The sequence below is a fragment of the Gigantopelta aegis genome, chromosome 10, assembly GCF_016097555.1.
Source record: "Gigantopelta aegis isolate Gae_Host chromosome 10, Gae_host_genome, whole genome shotgun sequence".
Lineage (NCBI taxonomy): Eukaryota > Metazoa > Mollusca > Gastropoda > Neomphalida > Peltospiridae > Gigantopelta > Gigantopelta aegis.
The window spans coordinates 35,291,882-35,309,967 of NC_054708.1; the positions used below are offsets into that span (position 1 = coordinate 35,291,882).

At 36.6% G+C, this 18,086-nt stretch overlaps 1 protein-coding gene across 10 annotated transcripts in view; it reads left to right on the forward strand.

Annotated features, from left to right (window-relative positions):
• LOC121384041 (zinc finger and BTB domain-containing protein 46-like) overlaps positions 1-18,086 on the forward strand; it is a 131,804-nt gene that overhangs the window by 74,821 nt on the left and 38,897 nt on the right. Inside the window, exon 4 of one of the 10 annotated variants that reach the window (XM_041514206.1) lies at positions 15,145-16,962. The exons of 5 other annotated variants lie outside the window; for them this stretch is intronic. In XM_041514206.1, coding sequence (XP_041370140.1) covers positions 15,145-15,648 — 504 coding nt within the window. In that variant the 3' untranslated portion in view covers positions 15,649-16,962. 4 more of the 10 variants (XM_041514209.1, XM_041514214.1, XM_041514208.1 and 1 more) reach the window with 4 other exon arrangements.

Below are 18,086 nucleotides of genomic sequence, written 5' to 3' on the forward strand. Positions count from 1 at the left end.
CATTCTGTTACGTCAGTGTCAATAATCAACTGTTATAGCACACTGTTGAATGGACTTCTTAAGGGTTGCCTTAAGACTGCATTTTTTTATCTTTCATTCCATATGGGACAGTGCTGATAAAAACTCATTTTATGATTAGGTTTTGACATGGGACTTGTAACATGGAATCTATTTCTGGGTTATGTGATAGATGCAGAAATGCCAGTAAATTAATCCTTGCTTTTGTGTCTTTGTAGACCATATATGATGATTCACTTTTGGAAAATCTAACAGTGTTTCCAAATAGGCATGGATTGGATCTAGGTGACACCGTTGGGTCTGGAAAATGTGTAAGGCATCATATGCAAAGATTAGGAGACGGTGCTTCTCACAATCCGGTGGGTAAAAAATATAAATGCAGCAGTTGCAAGTATTCAACGGATTACCAGCATTCCTTGAGAAGACATCAGCGACTGCACACAGGCGAGTTCTTCTTCTGTCACATCTGTACATGTCATTTCAGTGACAGACATCAACTACAGTACCACCTGGCGGGTCATGCCGGCAACCTCAGGTGCACCGTTTGTGGAAGAGTTTTTGCAAGTTTCGCTGGATTGAAGAAACATCAGAAGTGCCACATATAATCTATAGATGGCCCTGGCATAGCTAATAGGAGTTGCTGGGGAGCTGGGGTGATTCATGGCCTATACAGATTCATGGAGCAGATTGCAGAATCCCCATCTCATCCCTAAACACATGCACCCCTACCCCCCAAAAAAAAGAAAATCAGAAACAAATTCTTTCCTACACCAGTGGTAGATGACTTGTAGACAATAAGATGATGATTTCAAAGTTGTATCTGTGAACCATGTATGATCTTATTGTGTGGTAACTCTAAGTGTGTTTGGGTGTTTTTACAGAATACAAAATGATGGTGGCAGAATGTTTAGTAATGGTACAGACTTCTTTTGACTGTCAATTGTAACTGTCAAAAAGTACCAGTTATTTGACACCCAATAGTAGTTGATTCAGGTTGTGTAAAGGCAGGATGTTGAGCATTTTTATAAAGTGATAGCTTGTACTCCATTGTCTGTGACTCTGAGACACTTTATTCAGGTTGTGTGAAGGCAGGATGTTGAGCATTTTTATAAAGTGATAGCTTGTACTCCATTGTCTGTGACTCTGAGACACTTTATTCAGGTTGTGTGAAGGCAGGATGTTCAGCATTTTTATAAAGTGATAGCTTGTACTCCATTGTCTGTGACTCTGAGACACTTTATTCAGGTTGTGTGAAGGCAGGATGTTCAGCATTTTTATAAAGTGATAGCTTGTACTCCATTGTCTGTGACTCTGAGACACTTTATTCAGGTTGTGTGAAGCCAGGATGTTCAGCATTTTTATAAAGTGATAGCTTGTACTCCATTGTCTGTGACTCGGAGACACTTTATTCAGGTTGTGTGAAGGCAGGATGTTCAGCATTTTAAAAAAATGATATCTTGTAATCCATTGTCTGTGACTCTGAGACACTTTATTCAGGTTGTGTGAAGCCAGGATGTTCAGCATTTTTATAAAGTGATAGCTTGTACTCCATTGTTTGTGACTCGGAGACACTTTATTCAGGTTGTTTGAAGGCAGGATGTTCAGCATTTAAAAAAAATGATATCTTGTAATCCAGGATCTGTTACTAAGTCTAACCAGCTTGTGATAAACCAGATGCAATGTGTTTGTGTAATTTGAGGAATTGTCAGGACATTGTATCTGCCAAGTGACATGGAGGTACATTCATTACTGTATTATCACAAGGTTGCTGTTTGCTTCCATTTGTTTCTTACTATCATTCTTGAGGGGGTTTTCTCCATATAAATTTTGTTGTGAAATGTGTTTATACTAAAGCTAATTCTTCCAAGTATTGTCGTATTTACCAATATCCATTATCTTAAAGCCAATAACCAATATGTATTAACATGCTCATATACCACTAGAGTTTCGAGCATTATCTTAAAACAGTTCATTCTTTTTGTAGACTTACACAGGCAAATTGACAATGGAGCCAAGATTTCACTTGTTACCACGAAGTCCATCTAATGTCATAGAACGAAAAACTGGACGAGTAAGATTCCATCCTTCGCATGGTGCTGATGACTTACACTTCCAAAGTGATGTGGCAGATTTTAAGCAACATCAGCAGCCGAATGATGACCACAACCCTGTTGAATCCCGTATTATTGAGAATGTTCAAACGATTGCCAACTTCAAGTGTAGTCACTGTGATTTCCAGAGTGCGTATCGTTTTACCCTGGAGAGACATCAGAAAAAACACACCGGAGACTTCTATTTCTGTCATCTTTGCAGCTGTAAGTTCTACGACAAGTATCAGCTTTCCTACCACCTCAAAGGACATGCTGGAGAGCTGAAATGTCGCATTTGTCATAAAAGTTTTTCATCTTTGTTGGGACTTCAGAAACATGAACTTAATTGTTGTAAACATAGTGAAAATGTCTGATATGTTTGTTTTTGTTTTGTTGTTAGCTTTTGGCTGAATAAAAATGATTATAAAATTGTCATCATAGCTACGCTTTTTGGTTTTTGTACAAGTCGGAGTTCTGAAGAAATGGATAAATTGTATAAGTACTCAACTATATAAAAACAGTAATGAAATTGGATATTAACAAAAGAGCAGAGAGAGCCTAAATTCATAAAAGGTATGACGTTTTTTACTCTGTTAGTATTTTTAAAATCAAAGGCATAGGTATAGCAGTTTAACTACTTCTTTTCTATCTTCTTGTGCTAAAGTTACTACACATTCAACTACTGTTAGGATAAATGACGCTCATGTAAACACTCAGACACACATACACACACACAACACACATGCATGCACTCACACACATACAACATACACACACACAGTCACATTCATAGTGGGTACAAAACCTAGCTGGGATATGTGTTGCAGTTGACTTCCTGTTGAAAAGTTTGTTTTGTTTAACGACACCACTAGAGCACATTACGTCCTGTTGAAGACACAATTGCCCATTGAACAAAGTAGGTGCATAGGTTTGTGTAAGCTGCATGCCACCATTTACTTCTGCCTTCATTTCAGTTAAGTTATTATGTCACAACAAATTACGTACAAAATGGCACAATATTGAAAGTAGATGATGACTGAAATGCAGGAAATCAGTAGAGAAGGACTACAAAAGGTTTGATATACCCACCTTTATACCAGAACATCATTTCATTTTGCTATATAAATGATCACATACCACATGTACATTTGCTATTATATTATGAAAATAACTTAGATCACTGGATTATTTAGATTCCAAACAGATTAACTTATTATAACCATCAATTTATAATGACAAACAACAAGACACAAACATGATTTAAAAATGTTATGGACAATGGTATATACATGTAGTTCAAACTGTCACACACTGAGCAGGAGTTTATGAATGAAGCTGATATTAGGTAAAAAGAAGCTGTTAAAACCCCAGTCTTGCAGTTCCACTAAGTAGGCATAGTGCACCCCATGCTTGTTCCCAGGCACCAGGGTATCTTGACTGGGTGAGTCCTGTTCCCAACGGAAATATGTCTGTGTTTTTCTCTCTGCATATGTGTGTTTGTGCGCGTGCGTGTGTGCCTGATTTTTACAAGTTGGATGTTTACAGACAGTTCATGTACACTTGCGCACATCATTTGAGTGAAGTGTGAAGTACTTCCAACGAGTAGGACCATATTTACAACAACAAAAAAAATACATGTACTGTTCTCAAAACGGGGGATTATTTTTTTTCAGTCGGTAATGAACATGTCGACATGTACATCGTTATTATATATAACAGTAACTGTGGACATTTAAAGATTATTTTTTTAATATACTTATTGCCTGTTGTAATTAAAACTATGTGGATTGTTTCCTATATTGGGCAACTGTGAAAAGACAAAAACAATTCAGCATTTGTGGTATTTGCATGCTCTAATCTCAACTTATGTCTGAAGACCCAACAACCTTATCAAACCAGTTATGTTCCCCTTGAGATGAGTTGTTAAGGGGGATGTTACAAGTTGTAGAAGCATCATTAGGGGTTTATGGATTTTTATACCCTCAGTATGCTCGGGGTACAAGAGCATACAGAGAGTATAAAAATCCATAAACCCCTAGTGATGCTTCAACAACGAATTTATCTTGCCGATATGTTTAATTGCAGGATTTTCTTCAAACACATCCAGGTGCATTAATAATGTTCAAACAACAACAAAAAATCAATAGCAACGTCATGTACCCTGTTTAGTGACGTCATTGGAATACTGACGTCATTCAAATTTAAAATTAGCTGTATTATTACAATGCTTCGCCACATTAAAATGCTCGCTTTTCTTTAATTTCATTTTCCGAGTGGTGGTAACAGACAAATTTTTATATGGCACATTAATACAATAACAACAGTCCGATGTTACAGGTGGGTATGAGAGATTTGACTCCACCCACACGAGGTATAAGTTTTTTTTTTAATAGGCTAAATAACCAATGAAATTCGAGTATTTTACATGAAGGTGAGATAAAGTTTCTTGTCCATACATACATACATGACTCAATACAATATAATACAATACAATACAAAATGCTTTATTACTGTGCATACATATGATATACATGTAGTAGCATTTTTCATAGCTGTTCATTGATTGAAAGTAAAGCTTGTTTTATTTAACGACGCCACTAGAGCACATTGATTTTTAATCTTATCATCGGCTATTGGACGTCAAACATAAGGTCATTCTGACACTGTTTTTAGAGGAAACCCGCTGTTGCCACATAGGCTACTCTTTTTTACGACAGGCAGCAAGGGATCTTTTATTTGCGCTTCCCACAGGCAGGATAGCACAAACCATGGCCTTTGTTGAACCAGTTATGGATCACTGGTCGGTGCAAGTGGTTTACACCTACCCATTGAGCCTTGCGGAGCACTCACTCAGGGTTTGGAGTCGGTATCTGGATTAAAAATTCCATGCCTCGACTGGGATCCGAACCCAGTACCTACCAGCCTGTAGACCGATGGCCTGCCACGACGCCACCGAGGCCAGTTCATTGATTGAAATGCAGAAAACTTGTTTATGAGTTTGTAAAAATGTTTTTGTCTTGTTATTTCAAGTTCAGGACAACTAATAAGAAAATGTGTTTCATCCTCAATTGTAATGCTACATAGTTTGCATAACCTGTTTTTTCTCTCGGTATATTTATGGTATCGACCTCTTTCAATTTCAAGGCAATGTGCGCATATTGTTGAAATTGAAAGAGGTCATGACGTCACTGCTCTAGCAACTTAACAGGAATAAGATGATGATATCATGAACGACTTCACATTTTGCCTCTGTCAAAGGTTGAGGTCACGGTTACTAAAAATTAAAATGATGATACAGCTTTACTGGCTTTATTTTTTGAAACTGTACATATAAAACTAGAATCATAAAAGAATAAGCAGATAAACAGCATTTCTGATGCCTTGTTTCACTAGTTTTCTTGTTGGAACTGGGAGCATTAACAATGCATTGTGACATACATCTATTGTTTTTGCAGTGAAAGGGAACATTATGCTAAGTAATTCTTTTCAATGAAGTTATGAAGATTTTGTTTCTAATCTTTGGTACTTGAGTAGCTATTTACTTGTATTTCATTACCCCTACTTGGTATTAAGATTGATGACAGTCACTTTTCGCACCCTTGTGTTGGCTTCATACACAATAAATAAAAAATATCCGATGGTAATGTTTTGATATGATATATTTGACAAAAGGTACTTTTTATTTCTTTCATCTTTTAAAACTTAATATTTTGTCCAGAATTATAAAAAAATAATAACATACTGACCTGTAAACTGCATTGTCTGCTCATTATAGAAATTTTGATAGGAGTCAAGGTTAGAAGACCAGTTTTTATTTTAATGTGGCTAAGCACTGTAATAATACAGATAATTTCAGTATTCCAATGACATCACTTTGTATCTCCTTACAATAACTATAAACTAGGTACATGTTTCCAATGCAAAATTGCTATTGAATTTTTTTTTTTGGCACATTACTAATGCACCTGATTGTGTTTGAATAAAAAAATTGTAGCTTTTACGAAATACGGATTTTAAGTGAAATTATGTTAATATATGTTATAATTATTGTGTATGAAGCCAAAAAACAAGGATGCAAAGAGTGGCTGTCATCCACCTTAAGTTTAATTTTCACCTTGTAATGAGTCATCAAGGAAATATGGTGTCTTGCCGGTACGTTTGTATGTGACGCGTGACATCACCGCTCCAGCCACTTCATTTCTCATCCGAGTTTCTTGAAATTTCACATATAGAAAAAGGATCATGATATCTTGAACAAGTTTGTGTTTTGCCTCTCTGCGTCACAACAGTTTAGGATCGATCGCCATTGGTGGAACTATTGGACTATTTCTCGTTCCAGCCAATTGCTTTAAAATGGTTAAAAAATCAAAAGTGGTAAAAACTAACTGTGATTTTGTCCTATCAGATAATCACATGGAACATGATTAGACCACATACTTTTGAATGCCTGCTGTAGTTTTTAAAAACTGTCCCACTGGAGTATACAGTTACATTTTACTTTGCAATATTTGTAGTTTTGTTTTTGGGGTGGGGTGTAGTTCAGTATTAGAGTGCCTGTCTGAGGGGCGATGGTTCAGAAGATCAATTGCCTTCATTGGACTCTGGGTTGTTCCTGTTCTGTCCATAATGAGGCAGCTAACACCCAATGTTTTACTAAATTGTGCACTTTTGGTTAAAAGCATGAAACTTGGTACGTAGATACCGTAACCTATTACAAACAGTTTCAGATATGGACCTAAGAAAGGACAGCCCCCTGGTGGCCAGGGATCTAAAAATATGCCCCACCCCCTTTTAGTGGGGCAGCTAACAAAAATGTTGTGCATTTTGGTTAAAAACATGAAACTTGGTTTCCTCTCTTTCTGTCGACCAAAAGTTTAAATAAGTATATATTAGATATCAAACAGCTGTAGTTTAAAATGTGCTGATGTATCGTTAAAACACCAATATTGTTTTCCTCTCCTGTAATGTTTAACTTGTTACATAGCTTACTGCAACTGTATGTGATTTTATTTTTTAGAGAGTTGGTGGGCAGGTTCTTGGTGACCCTGCAAGAAGTTTGTCATCTGCTTACATACCAAGACTATATGGATCATTAGACAACAAGAGTTGTACAAGTAGTGTTGGTTTGCAGCTGAAAACAGACAGTATCTCTACTAAGTTCCGAAAGCAGAAGTTGAAGTGTGAGAGTTGCGATTTTGAAACCTTGTACAGATTTGCACTGACCAGACACCAAAGGATCCACACGGGTGACTTTTTCCGATGCCATCTGTGTACTTGCCACTTCTCGGACAGCTACCAGCTGCAGCATCACTTAAAGGGTCATGCCGGAAACCTCAGATGTAAAATCTGTGGTAGAAATTTTACCAACTTCAGTACGCTGAAATACCACGAGAAACGGCACATGCGTAAACTCTCTTCTGGGATGCCTCTTTAGTTAGCCTCAGTGACATCATGTGACCAATGTGCTGATTAGACTGATCATCACTGAGTTGGTGTGCTTCTTTACTTTCTGATGACGATTAATTGTGGCAGCTTAGTTTCAATCATTTTTCTCATCTTTATCATTATTATTATTGAGAAAGTAAAGGAAAGAAAAAATAATTCTAAATTTGCTTTTATCATCACATAATGTCATGGACATTCATGTAATGGATGTCAACCATTGTGCATAGCCTGGTACATATTACAATCAGTGTCAGTTCAAAACACCAGGGGCCTAATTCACAAAACTCTCTTAGGCTCTGCTAGACAACAAAGTATACTATTTGTAAGTCTTTTAGCATTGCACTGCGAGATTGCAAAGTTGCGAGAGTTTAGTGAATAAGGCCCCAGAGTCCCGTTCCACACAGCGATCTTAACCCTAAGACACCTTATAAGTACGTAGCTACCTTATACACTAAGGTGATCTTAGTGCTAACTAAGATCACTTCGTGGAACGGGGCCCAGGTGTCTATTATAGGTTCTGATTGGCAGACATGTTCTTATATTTCTTGAGAACACAGTTTAATGTCCCAACAATTATAATTATTCAGGTGGTTCAAAATCTATGGTCTGATAGACTAAGGATATTATCTGAAATAAGCTGGAACACTTGAAATAAGTTTAGATGAAAGCAGCTGACCTGTTGTCTAGACTGTGGTTCATAATTTAAAAAAAAGCAAAGCAGGATGGCCTTGATTTTTATGCTTAATAATAGCTAAACATGTAGCTATTTAATAGCCAATTGCATAGGCCTTTGGCCATTTCTTGAGTTTAGTTTCATTTGTGTTGGACGATGTTTGCAATGGGGGTAAGGGGTGGGTGATGGATTTCAATTATATATTACTTTGTCTTTTAAGTAATATATGCATAATTGTAAGAGTTGGAGGTGCAATGACCCCCTGCCCTCACCATGCACTCCCACTTGCAATCTCTGTAATTTTGGCAGTAGTAATCAGGGTCTAACTAACTTGTTTTTATTCTCAGGAAAGGGGAGGTAGTATAGACAAAACATAACAAATTGTTTCAGGGTAAAAAGAAGACATATTGAAGTTTGGATAGTTTAAAAAGTTATTTTAAGACATCCAGAGTCACAAATGTTATTAGTCTTAATTAATTTTAAACAAATATTTAGTAAAAAAAAAATAACTATGGTCTGGAAAATGTTTGGCTAGCTATGGGCCCAGGTGAATTAATTCATTTTGTTGTATTTTAAAATTGCTTATTTGAATGATCAGTAATGTTTTATGCTATTTTGACAACTTACAACAGTTAATTGCACATTGAAGTTTAATTAAGGTAGTGTTTTACATTATCTGTGAGTATACTGTACGTTGAATTTTAATTGAAGTTGTATTTTACGTTATGTGCCAATACTGGTATGGTATATTGTACATTGAATTTTAATTGAGGTTGTGTTTTACGTTATGTGCCAATACTGGTATGGTATATTGTACATTGAATTTTAATTGAGGTTGTGTTTTTACGTTATGTGCAAGTACTGGTATAGTATATTGTACATTGAATTTTAATTGAAGTTGTGTTTGACATTATGTGCCAGTACTGGTATGGTATATTGTACATTGAATTTTAATTGAAGTTGTGTTTGACATTATGTGCCAGTACTGGTATGGTATATTGTACATTGAATTTTAATTGAAGTTGTGTGTGACGTTATGTGCAAGTACTGTTATGGTATATTGTACATTGAATTTTAATTGAGGTTGTGTTTTACGTTATGTGCCAGTACTGGTATGGTATATTGTACACTGAATTTTAATAAAGGTATGCTTTACTTTATATATGAGTATATTGAACATTAAATTATAACTACGGCAGTCGCTACTAGTGGTTTGTTATATATCAGTATTGTACATTGACCCTAGTTTGTTATATATCAGTATTGTACATTGACCCTAGTTTGAACCCAAGAAACTAGCCACTAAGTTTGGTTAGTCGATACAACTCTAAAACATCTCCATAAAGTTATAACAGAGTGAAACTAGTCTGTAACGTTAAAACTGGAAACTACCTTCAAAATATACAGAGCTTGTTTTCATAACCAATACTTTTCAGAGGTACGTGTGTTTTTAGAATGATCAAACATTCATTTTGTGGCAGTAGAAACATCAACACCATTAACACTTGTAAACAATAAACTATAAGTGACTTCTAATTTAAATTATCCCAAACTGCTTTAACAGTAAAAAATATGCTGTCTTGTGTAAAAACTGTCACTTTAATTAAGGTAGTGTTTTATGTTAGGTGTGAGTATACTGTGTATTAAATGTTAATTAAAGTATTGGTTTACATTATGCAAGTATAGTAGAATCTTGTTGGGTTAAACTCGGAGGGATCGAACACACCACAATGCTCAAAACTCGAACCAAAAACGAAGTCCTGAGTTATACTTACTTACGTAGACTGAATGGTTCAGTCAAACTACCCAATGGGTTGAACACTTTCTCGAGCACGGACGTGGTTCGAGCCAACGGGATTCAACTGTATATTATTGTACATTGAATTTTAATTAAGATAATTGTTTACATTATGTGTGAATATAATTATTGTGCATTGCCTTTTAATTTAGGAAATATTTTGTTGTGTGTGAGTATATTGTACATAGGATTTATTTAAGGTAGTGTTTTACATTATGTGTGAGTATATTGCATATTGAATTTTAATTAAGGTAAGATAGCATTTTATGTTGTGTTAAGTTTAATTTTAAGGAAGTGTTTTACATTATGTAAAAGTCACTAGAATAGTTTGTGTATAGTTTTAATTTAAGTATTGGACTCTCGCATAATGTTATGCATGTTTGTCGTTAATAAAAGTATTTTACATACACTTGTGTTTTGTGATAAAATTGATAATGCAACATATCCATATTTTATTTAACAGAAATCAGTACTTTAGTTTAAAACAATAAACATTTCACAGGTGCTCTTTAACAAATAACATCTCACCAGGTTTAAAGTTCAGAGTGCCGCCCCCTCCCACCCTCTCCAGTATTAAATAAAGCATTAAATGCTGCAATTGGAAGCTTCATGGTGATGACCTAAATGTTGAGGAAACTTGTCTAATGATGGAACTGGGCCAGATTAACAAGAATCTTCAGATAAAGAAAGGAGATCCACCCATATTTGATGGAGGATGAAGGCAACTGCTAGCACAGTTAATGTATATATATATACACACACACACTGAAGGAAAGGCATAAAGGATCACACCAACACTAACTGCAAAGAGTAACTCGCATCCATAGTGTCATGAAAAAAAGAAGTTTATTTTGTTTAGAAACACCACTAGAGCACATTGATTAATTAATCATCAGCTATTGGATGTCAAACATTTGGTAATTCTGACTCAGTCATCAGAGGAAACCGGCTGAATTTTCCATTAGCATGTCATGTCATGTCATAGGGTTTTACGTGCACATTCAGAACAAGCTGTTGTAGCTCCTCCGTCCATGACAGGAAATGTGGGGGGAGGGGAGAGGAGGGACTGCCTGCACTGGCAGGTGCAAGGGAGCACCAGCAGCCCGATCAAATCAGTAGCAGGTGGGTGGGGGTGGTGGTGGTGCTATGGAATTTGAATGGAGCAGTTAAATGCCAAAGAGAAAAGGGTGTGCAATTTTGATTGAGGGAATTTGGCGCAATTTTGAACAGTCGGTCGAAAGGTAAATGGCCGAGCTAATATAGGTTTTGATACTAGTGAATCGAGAGTAGCTCGTTAATTTTAGACCTTTATGATGCTGTGGTGTCTCCCTAGGTTGCCCATAGGGCCCTTATAAAGGGCCTGACCGCTTCTGGTCGAAGCATCACCAAGTACCAAGTTATTACCAGCAGCAAGTATTGGGGGTTTGGGTGGGGGAGGCCGATATTCTTTTGTTCAGCTTCCCCCCGGGTGCATTGCAATTGTGTACTCGGAACGTGTGTGTGTGTGTGTATATATATATATATATTAGCTCCATTAGCAGCAAGGAAGCTTTTATATGCACTTTCCCACAGACAGGAAAGCACATACCATGGCCTTTGACCAGTTGTGGTGCACTGGTTGCAACAAGAAGAAAAACCCAATCAGTTGAAAGGAATCACCGAGGTGATTTGATCCTGCAATAAAAGCACATCGGGCGAGCACTCAACTGACTGTGATAGTGTCATGAAGTCAAGTATGTTGCTTGCAGTCAGTACCACTCTACTGACCTTCAACTCTGCATTTGTCTTTTTATACAGGCATTACCATCGAATAGTGAATTCAATTTGGTCTATAACTGCAAGTGTTCCCTTTTTTTTTTCTCGGTAAATATATTTATATTTTATTTTATAGATATACAACACTGGCGGCATACAATCAAGTGGATTGGAGCAATATTCACCATCAATGCATGAAACTGCATCCCGAAGGAAAACACAAGCCTACAACTCAAATCACTATACATCTAAAACCAATCCAGAGTTTCGCACAGGCCAAACCGTTCAGTCTGATGATGTGATGCATGTCCCAAGCAAGAGTTCATGTGTGTTAAACACAGACCCGTCTGCCGGGTCTAGAAGAGTGTTCACTTGCAGCACGTGTGGCTTTCAGACGGTGCACAGGTTCGCTCTAAAGAGACATCAGAGGATCCACACGGGGGATTTTTTCAGATGTCACCTTTGTAGTTGTCGCTTTTCAGAAAAATACCAATTTCACAAGCACTTGGATGGCCATGCGGGCAACCTGACGTGTAAAGTGTGTGGCAAATGTTTCAAACACATCAATGCACTCAAGTATCACGAGAGACGTCACCTTGCCGAGAAACATTAATGTGTAAACTGGTTATTGCCTGTTGCTGAGGCCTAACACATACATAAACAAACACATTTTAAAATTATTTCCTTCATTTTTATTTGTAATATTCAGGAAGATGGTGGGCTTTTTTGTGTCTCTTAATCCCCCCCCCACCCCCCCACCCCCCCACCCCAAAAAAAAATACCCACAAAAAAACAACAACTTTAAAATGCATATTTGTGGAACTGTTGAGAGTTTTCCCTTTTATCAAGGTTTATAACATTTTATAAACCAGTTTTATACAAACATGATGTAATGGTCAACTGCTTACTACATCTATTAGAATTTTAGTTAACAGGGAGGTGTACAACATTGCAAACTAACCTGGAATATATTTTGTTTATATACATGTAATGCAACTGGTATTATTCAGCAAATGGGCAGTATAATTACAATGTAGATGGATGCATCATGTGAAGTTCCTGCCAAATGGGCAGTATAATTACAATGAATGTACATGGATGCATCATGTGAAGTTCCTGCCAAATGGGCAGTGTAATTACAATGTACATGGATGCATCACATGATGCTCCCGCTGAATGTGTGCACATTGCATTCTCAGTTATCAACCGTAGCTCCCTAAAGTTGATATCGAGTCTGTTTTGTTCCTGATATCATAAAGGAATTCAACACCCCATGAAGATCCCACATAACAGGTAATTTCCTAAAGTCTTCAGGGAGTTGGTTTTGTTCTTGCTGAATCATCCCTCAAGTCCCAAAAAGTAGTTTGTATAGTATATTGTTTATTGTATTTTATTACCATTATGATATTCATGTATTGCACATTTATAGTGCTGATGTTTAAAGTAAACTTGTCTGTATACATGATAGTTGATATATACATGTATGTAATAATCAGAATAGAGTTTATTATTTACTATATGTGTCTGTTGTGTTTAAAACAAGCTTTATGATTGGATTGTATATCTGAGAGACTAAGACCTTGATTTACATTCATCTGTGTGTCTTCTATAAAAAAAACCGGCCTCGGTGGCGTCGTGGCAGGCCATCGGTCTACAGGCTGGTAGGTACTGGGTTCGGATCCCAGTCGAGGCATGGAATTTTTAATCCAGATACCGACTCCAAACCCTGAGTGAGTGCTCCGCAAGGCTCAATGGGTAGGTGTAAACCACTTGCACCGACCAGTGATCCATAACTGGTTCAACAAAGGCCATGGTTTGTGCTATCCTGCCTGTGGGAAGCGCAAATAAAAGATCCCTTGCTGCCTGTCGTAAAAGAGTAGCCTATGTGGCGACAGCGGGTTTCCTCTAAAAAAAATCTGTGTGGTCCTTAACCATATGTCTGATGCCATATAACCGTAAATAAAATGTGTTGAGTGCGTCATTAAATAAAACACTTCTTTCTTTCTATAAAAAAATATATATATCCTGGTTGTTTGATGCTGCTGATTTTGTATCACTTTTTAAAGCCTTTGTCCTCTTATAGCCATATACTATGACTTATTCTTGTTGCATTGTTTTTGGGTTTTATTGTTTGTTTTTTGGTGGTTTTTTGTACTACATATTCTAAGGCTGGATGTTAATGAAGAGCGAATTGTAAATATGTGATAATGAATTGTGACCTCCTGTATATAAACTGGACTGCTGTTGTTTTCATCTACCCAGTACTACTTTTTGCTTCTTACGTGCATTTGTATCTAGATTCACATTGTTATCTTTGTTTCAGCTATGCTGTACAGGTGTAGCAATATGGGTGGGTCATGATACGATTGGCACCCCAATATGTTGGTCATGATATGATACATATTGCAATATTTAATTTTTCATATCCATAGATCTATGTTTTCAGTACATTTCATGAAGGAACAAATTTTTACATAACATCGTAGCAACATTGAGAGACAATTACATATACTGATGGAAAGAAATAAGGGGACACATCAAATTGTAGACCAAATTTAAATCACAACTAGTGTAGTAATATCTATATTTCATACCAAGTTGTAATGTGGTGTTGAATGTCTGTAGTGTTGAATGTGATGCCTATATGTTCCCAGTCAACGTCTGATAATATGAAATGATTTTTGATGCAGTCATTATTTCTTGTTGCTATCTGTGTGATCTAAGATTTCTTGCAACAACCAATGAAGTATAAAAATGAAGTATCAACTGACTTTAGTGTTGAAATCATTTGATGTGGTATTGAACCTTCACCATCCAGTGTAAGTTAAGTGTTTAACAGACTATATGACTGGACTAAATACCAGTTGCTTAAATGGTAGTATTTTAATCCAGAATTAATTTTGACATTCTTCAAACAACACATGTTCATAGTGGATTTTACATAAATTTTATTTACCACGGCTGTGTACATCATTTTACTTTTGGCCATGAAAGCTATGGTCAGCTATGAACTCTGACTTATATTTAAATTTATATTCATTTTAATAATTTACCTTTGTTTGACGATGAATAGCTAACATTTTTGGTGTGTGTGCTGAGATGTCATTCATTCATTTATTCATCCATCCGTCCATCCCTCCCTCCATCCATTCATCCATTTATTCTATGCATTCAATGTGGGTATACTGTATTATATATCTTGTGGTTGGTAGAGAGTAAATATGGGGTGAGGTTGTGTTCTTTAGTTTGCTATTTTTAACTGTTAATTTTACATTTATTTTTTTAGTTTATCATTACATTTTGTTTAAAACTGATTAACCTGTTGTGTTTAGTACACATGTATGAATGTATATTTTGTTTTCTAGAGTGTCTACTTGACTGCACCTGAATCATTTACTCTGAATGATGCTAAGGATATTCTCAACGAGACAATACAAACACATGGTCAAGTCTGTGCCATAAATATCTCCAATGAGTCTAACTTTAAGTTGGAGGAAAATTCAGATGTGCAGCCAAGTCCTGTTTCATCTATTAGCAGTTCTGTGGTGCTGGACAATGTAAATGAGCAACACGTTGGCCTTTCCCCAGTCCCTGATGGAACCTATGGTCTCACTGTGTCTCGCACCGAGTTTGGCTGCACCAAGTGTAGCTATCGAACAAGGCACAAGGGAGCCCTGGTGAGACACTACCGGCTCCACACGGGAGACCTCTTCAGATGTCAGCTCTGCAAGTGTCATTTCCAGGAAAAATACAAATTTGACAAGCACTTGGAAGGGCATGCTGGAAACCTGGCCTGTAAAGTTTGTGGTAAATGCTTCAGCCACATTGATTCACTCAAATCCCATGAAAAGCGTCACCGTAACAAATAGACCTGACAACATTTTGGCGTATTGCAAAGCATGTGATTTTCAGTAGAGTATCAGTGTGGTGGAAAGTACATTGTAAGAGGTGTACAAAAAGCATATAATGTACAGAAAAATACATGGAATACAGCAAAATAGATAAAGTATATGGAAAATATCAATACACGTGCTATGCACATGGACTTAGTAAAGCACATGAAATGTCATGTAGCAAAGCACATAGAGTACATCAAAGTACATTCAAGCACATGGAGTACATCTAAGTACATTCAAGCACATGGAGTACATCAAAGTGCATTCGAATGTAGCAAAGCACATGGAGTACATCAAAGTGCGTTCGAATGTAACAAAGCACATGGAGTACATCAAAGAACATTGAATGTAGCAAAGCACATGGAGTACATCAAAGAACATGTGGAACACCTCGTAGTACATATGTTCTGTACAATAAGTATGGCATATAACAGAATAAGGGCCAGGATTTAGCTCAGTCAGTTGAGTGCTTTCTTGAGGTGCGTGCATCGCAGGATCAAACAACTTCAGTGGATCCATTCAGCTGATTAGGGGTTTTCTCATTCCAACCAGTGCACCACAACTTGTCAAAGGCCATGGCATGTGCTTTCCTGTCTGTGGGAAAGTACATATAAAAGATCCCTTGTTGCATTAGGGAAAATACAGTGGGTTTACTTTGATAACTGCGAGTCAGAATTATCAAATGTTTGACATCCAATAACTGATGATTTGGTAATCAATGTGCTCCAGTGGTGTTGTTAAACAAAAAAAATAAAAAAATAACATAAGACAAAGCATGTGACCATGTACTTAAGAAAGCAGAATTGTCAAACATCAAACAAAATTAACATTGTAGCAGCATATGAAGATACTACTGGATTTAAGTTAATGGGAGATAGACATTCTAAATGGCATGAGGTATCAAGCACAAATTAGAGCCCATGACAGGCATGGTGAAGTTATTCAAAAGGCTAGTTGATGCAGCTAATTCTCTACTGATCACAGACATGTTAGATTATCAGTCTTAGTTCAGTTAACCGGTAGAAAGGTGCCAGAAAGCTGTGTTAGAAAAACTGTCCACAGACTGTAATGGTTAAATCATTATGTAAATTTGTGTTCTTGTTAACTTGATTGTATTTTTTTTTTATAATTATTGTTATTAACAATGATTTTTTATACATGCAGTTGTAAATGTAAAATGCTTAGGTGATTGTGGGTCAAAACAATGGAAAGAAAGAAAGAAGTGTTTTATTTAACGACGCACTCAACACATTTTATTTACGGTTATATGGCGTCAGACATATGGTTAAGGACCACACAGATTTTGAGAGGAAACCCGCTGTCGCCACTACATGGGCTACTCTTCCGATTGGCAGCAAGGGATCTTTTATTTGCGCTTCCCACAGGCAGGATAGCACAAACCATGGCCTTTGTTGAACCAGTTATGGATCACTGGTCGGTGCAAGTGGTTTACACCTACCCATTGAGCCTTGCGGAGCACTCACTTAGGGCAAAACAATGGAGTTCTTTTACTATGTTTCTGCTGTTTAGGTTTACCTAAATTTATTGCAAATGTGAAATTAAAATTGAATTTGACAGATTTATTTTATTATTAAGTCACCAAAAATCTTTCTTAAAAATAAAACAATATTTTTAAAGACCACAACTTTTATTGTTATAATAACTTATATGTTGTTTGGCTTACTGATACTTAAATTTGGCTGCAACTTTCAGACCAAAGTCAACAAACTACTCTTAATATTTTGAGTCCAGCTTAAACCCTGTTAATGTATCTGATAATTCAAATTGCTAGTCCCCACACATACTAGACTGAGTGTAGTCCTCTCAGTTTAATCCCAGGTTTTTTAAATATTGTAAGTTTGTTACTGTGAGGTCTCAAATATTCATCTTGATCCTTAAAAGCAAGATATTCTTTAGTTTGCTGCAGTAAATATAATGTCTAAAAATAAAGAAGAAATTTTAATGACAAAATAAACATTTTAAGCAATTGTTTGTTTGTATTTTATTATTATTTTCTTAGAATTATATTAGTACACTGTCAAACCTGTAGTTTCTGCATGTTTTATAGAGTGGAGAGAGAGAGAGAGAGAGAGGAAGGAGGGAGAAAGAGAGAGAGAGAGAGAGCGAGAGAGCGAGGGAGGGAGGGGGGGGAGGGAGACTGAAACAGAGAGAGAGATATGGGGGAGGAGGGAGATAGGGAGGGAGAGGTCTTGCAGGTAGACTACCTGTTGATTACATCATTCTGTATGTGATGTCATGTGATATGTAACACATGCATGCAGCATTCCTTCTAGTGACGTAGTATATATCCGATCAGAGAAAATTCATGGAACAAAAATAAACCACTGGATTTTATAATAATTATGCTAAAATTATAAGACAGATTGAACTAGAAAATATTTTAGGTAGTC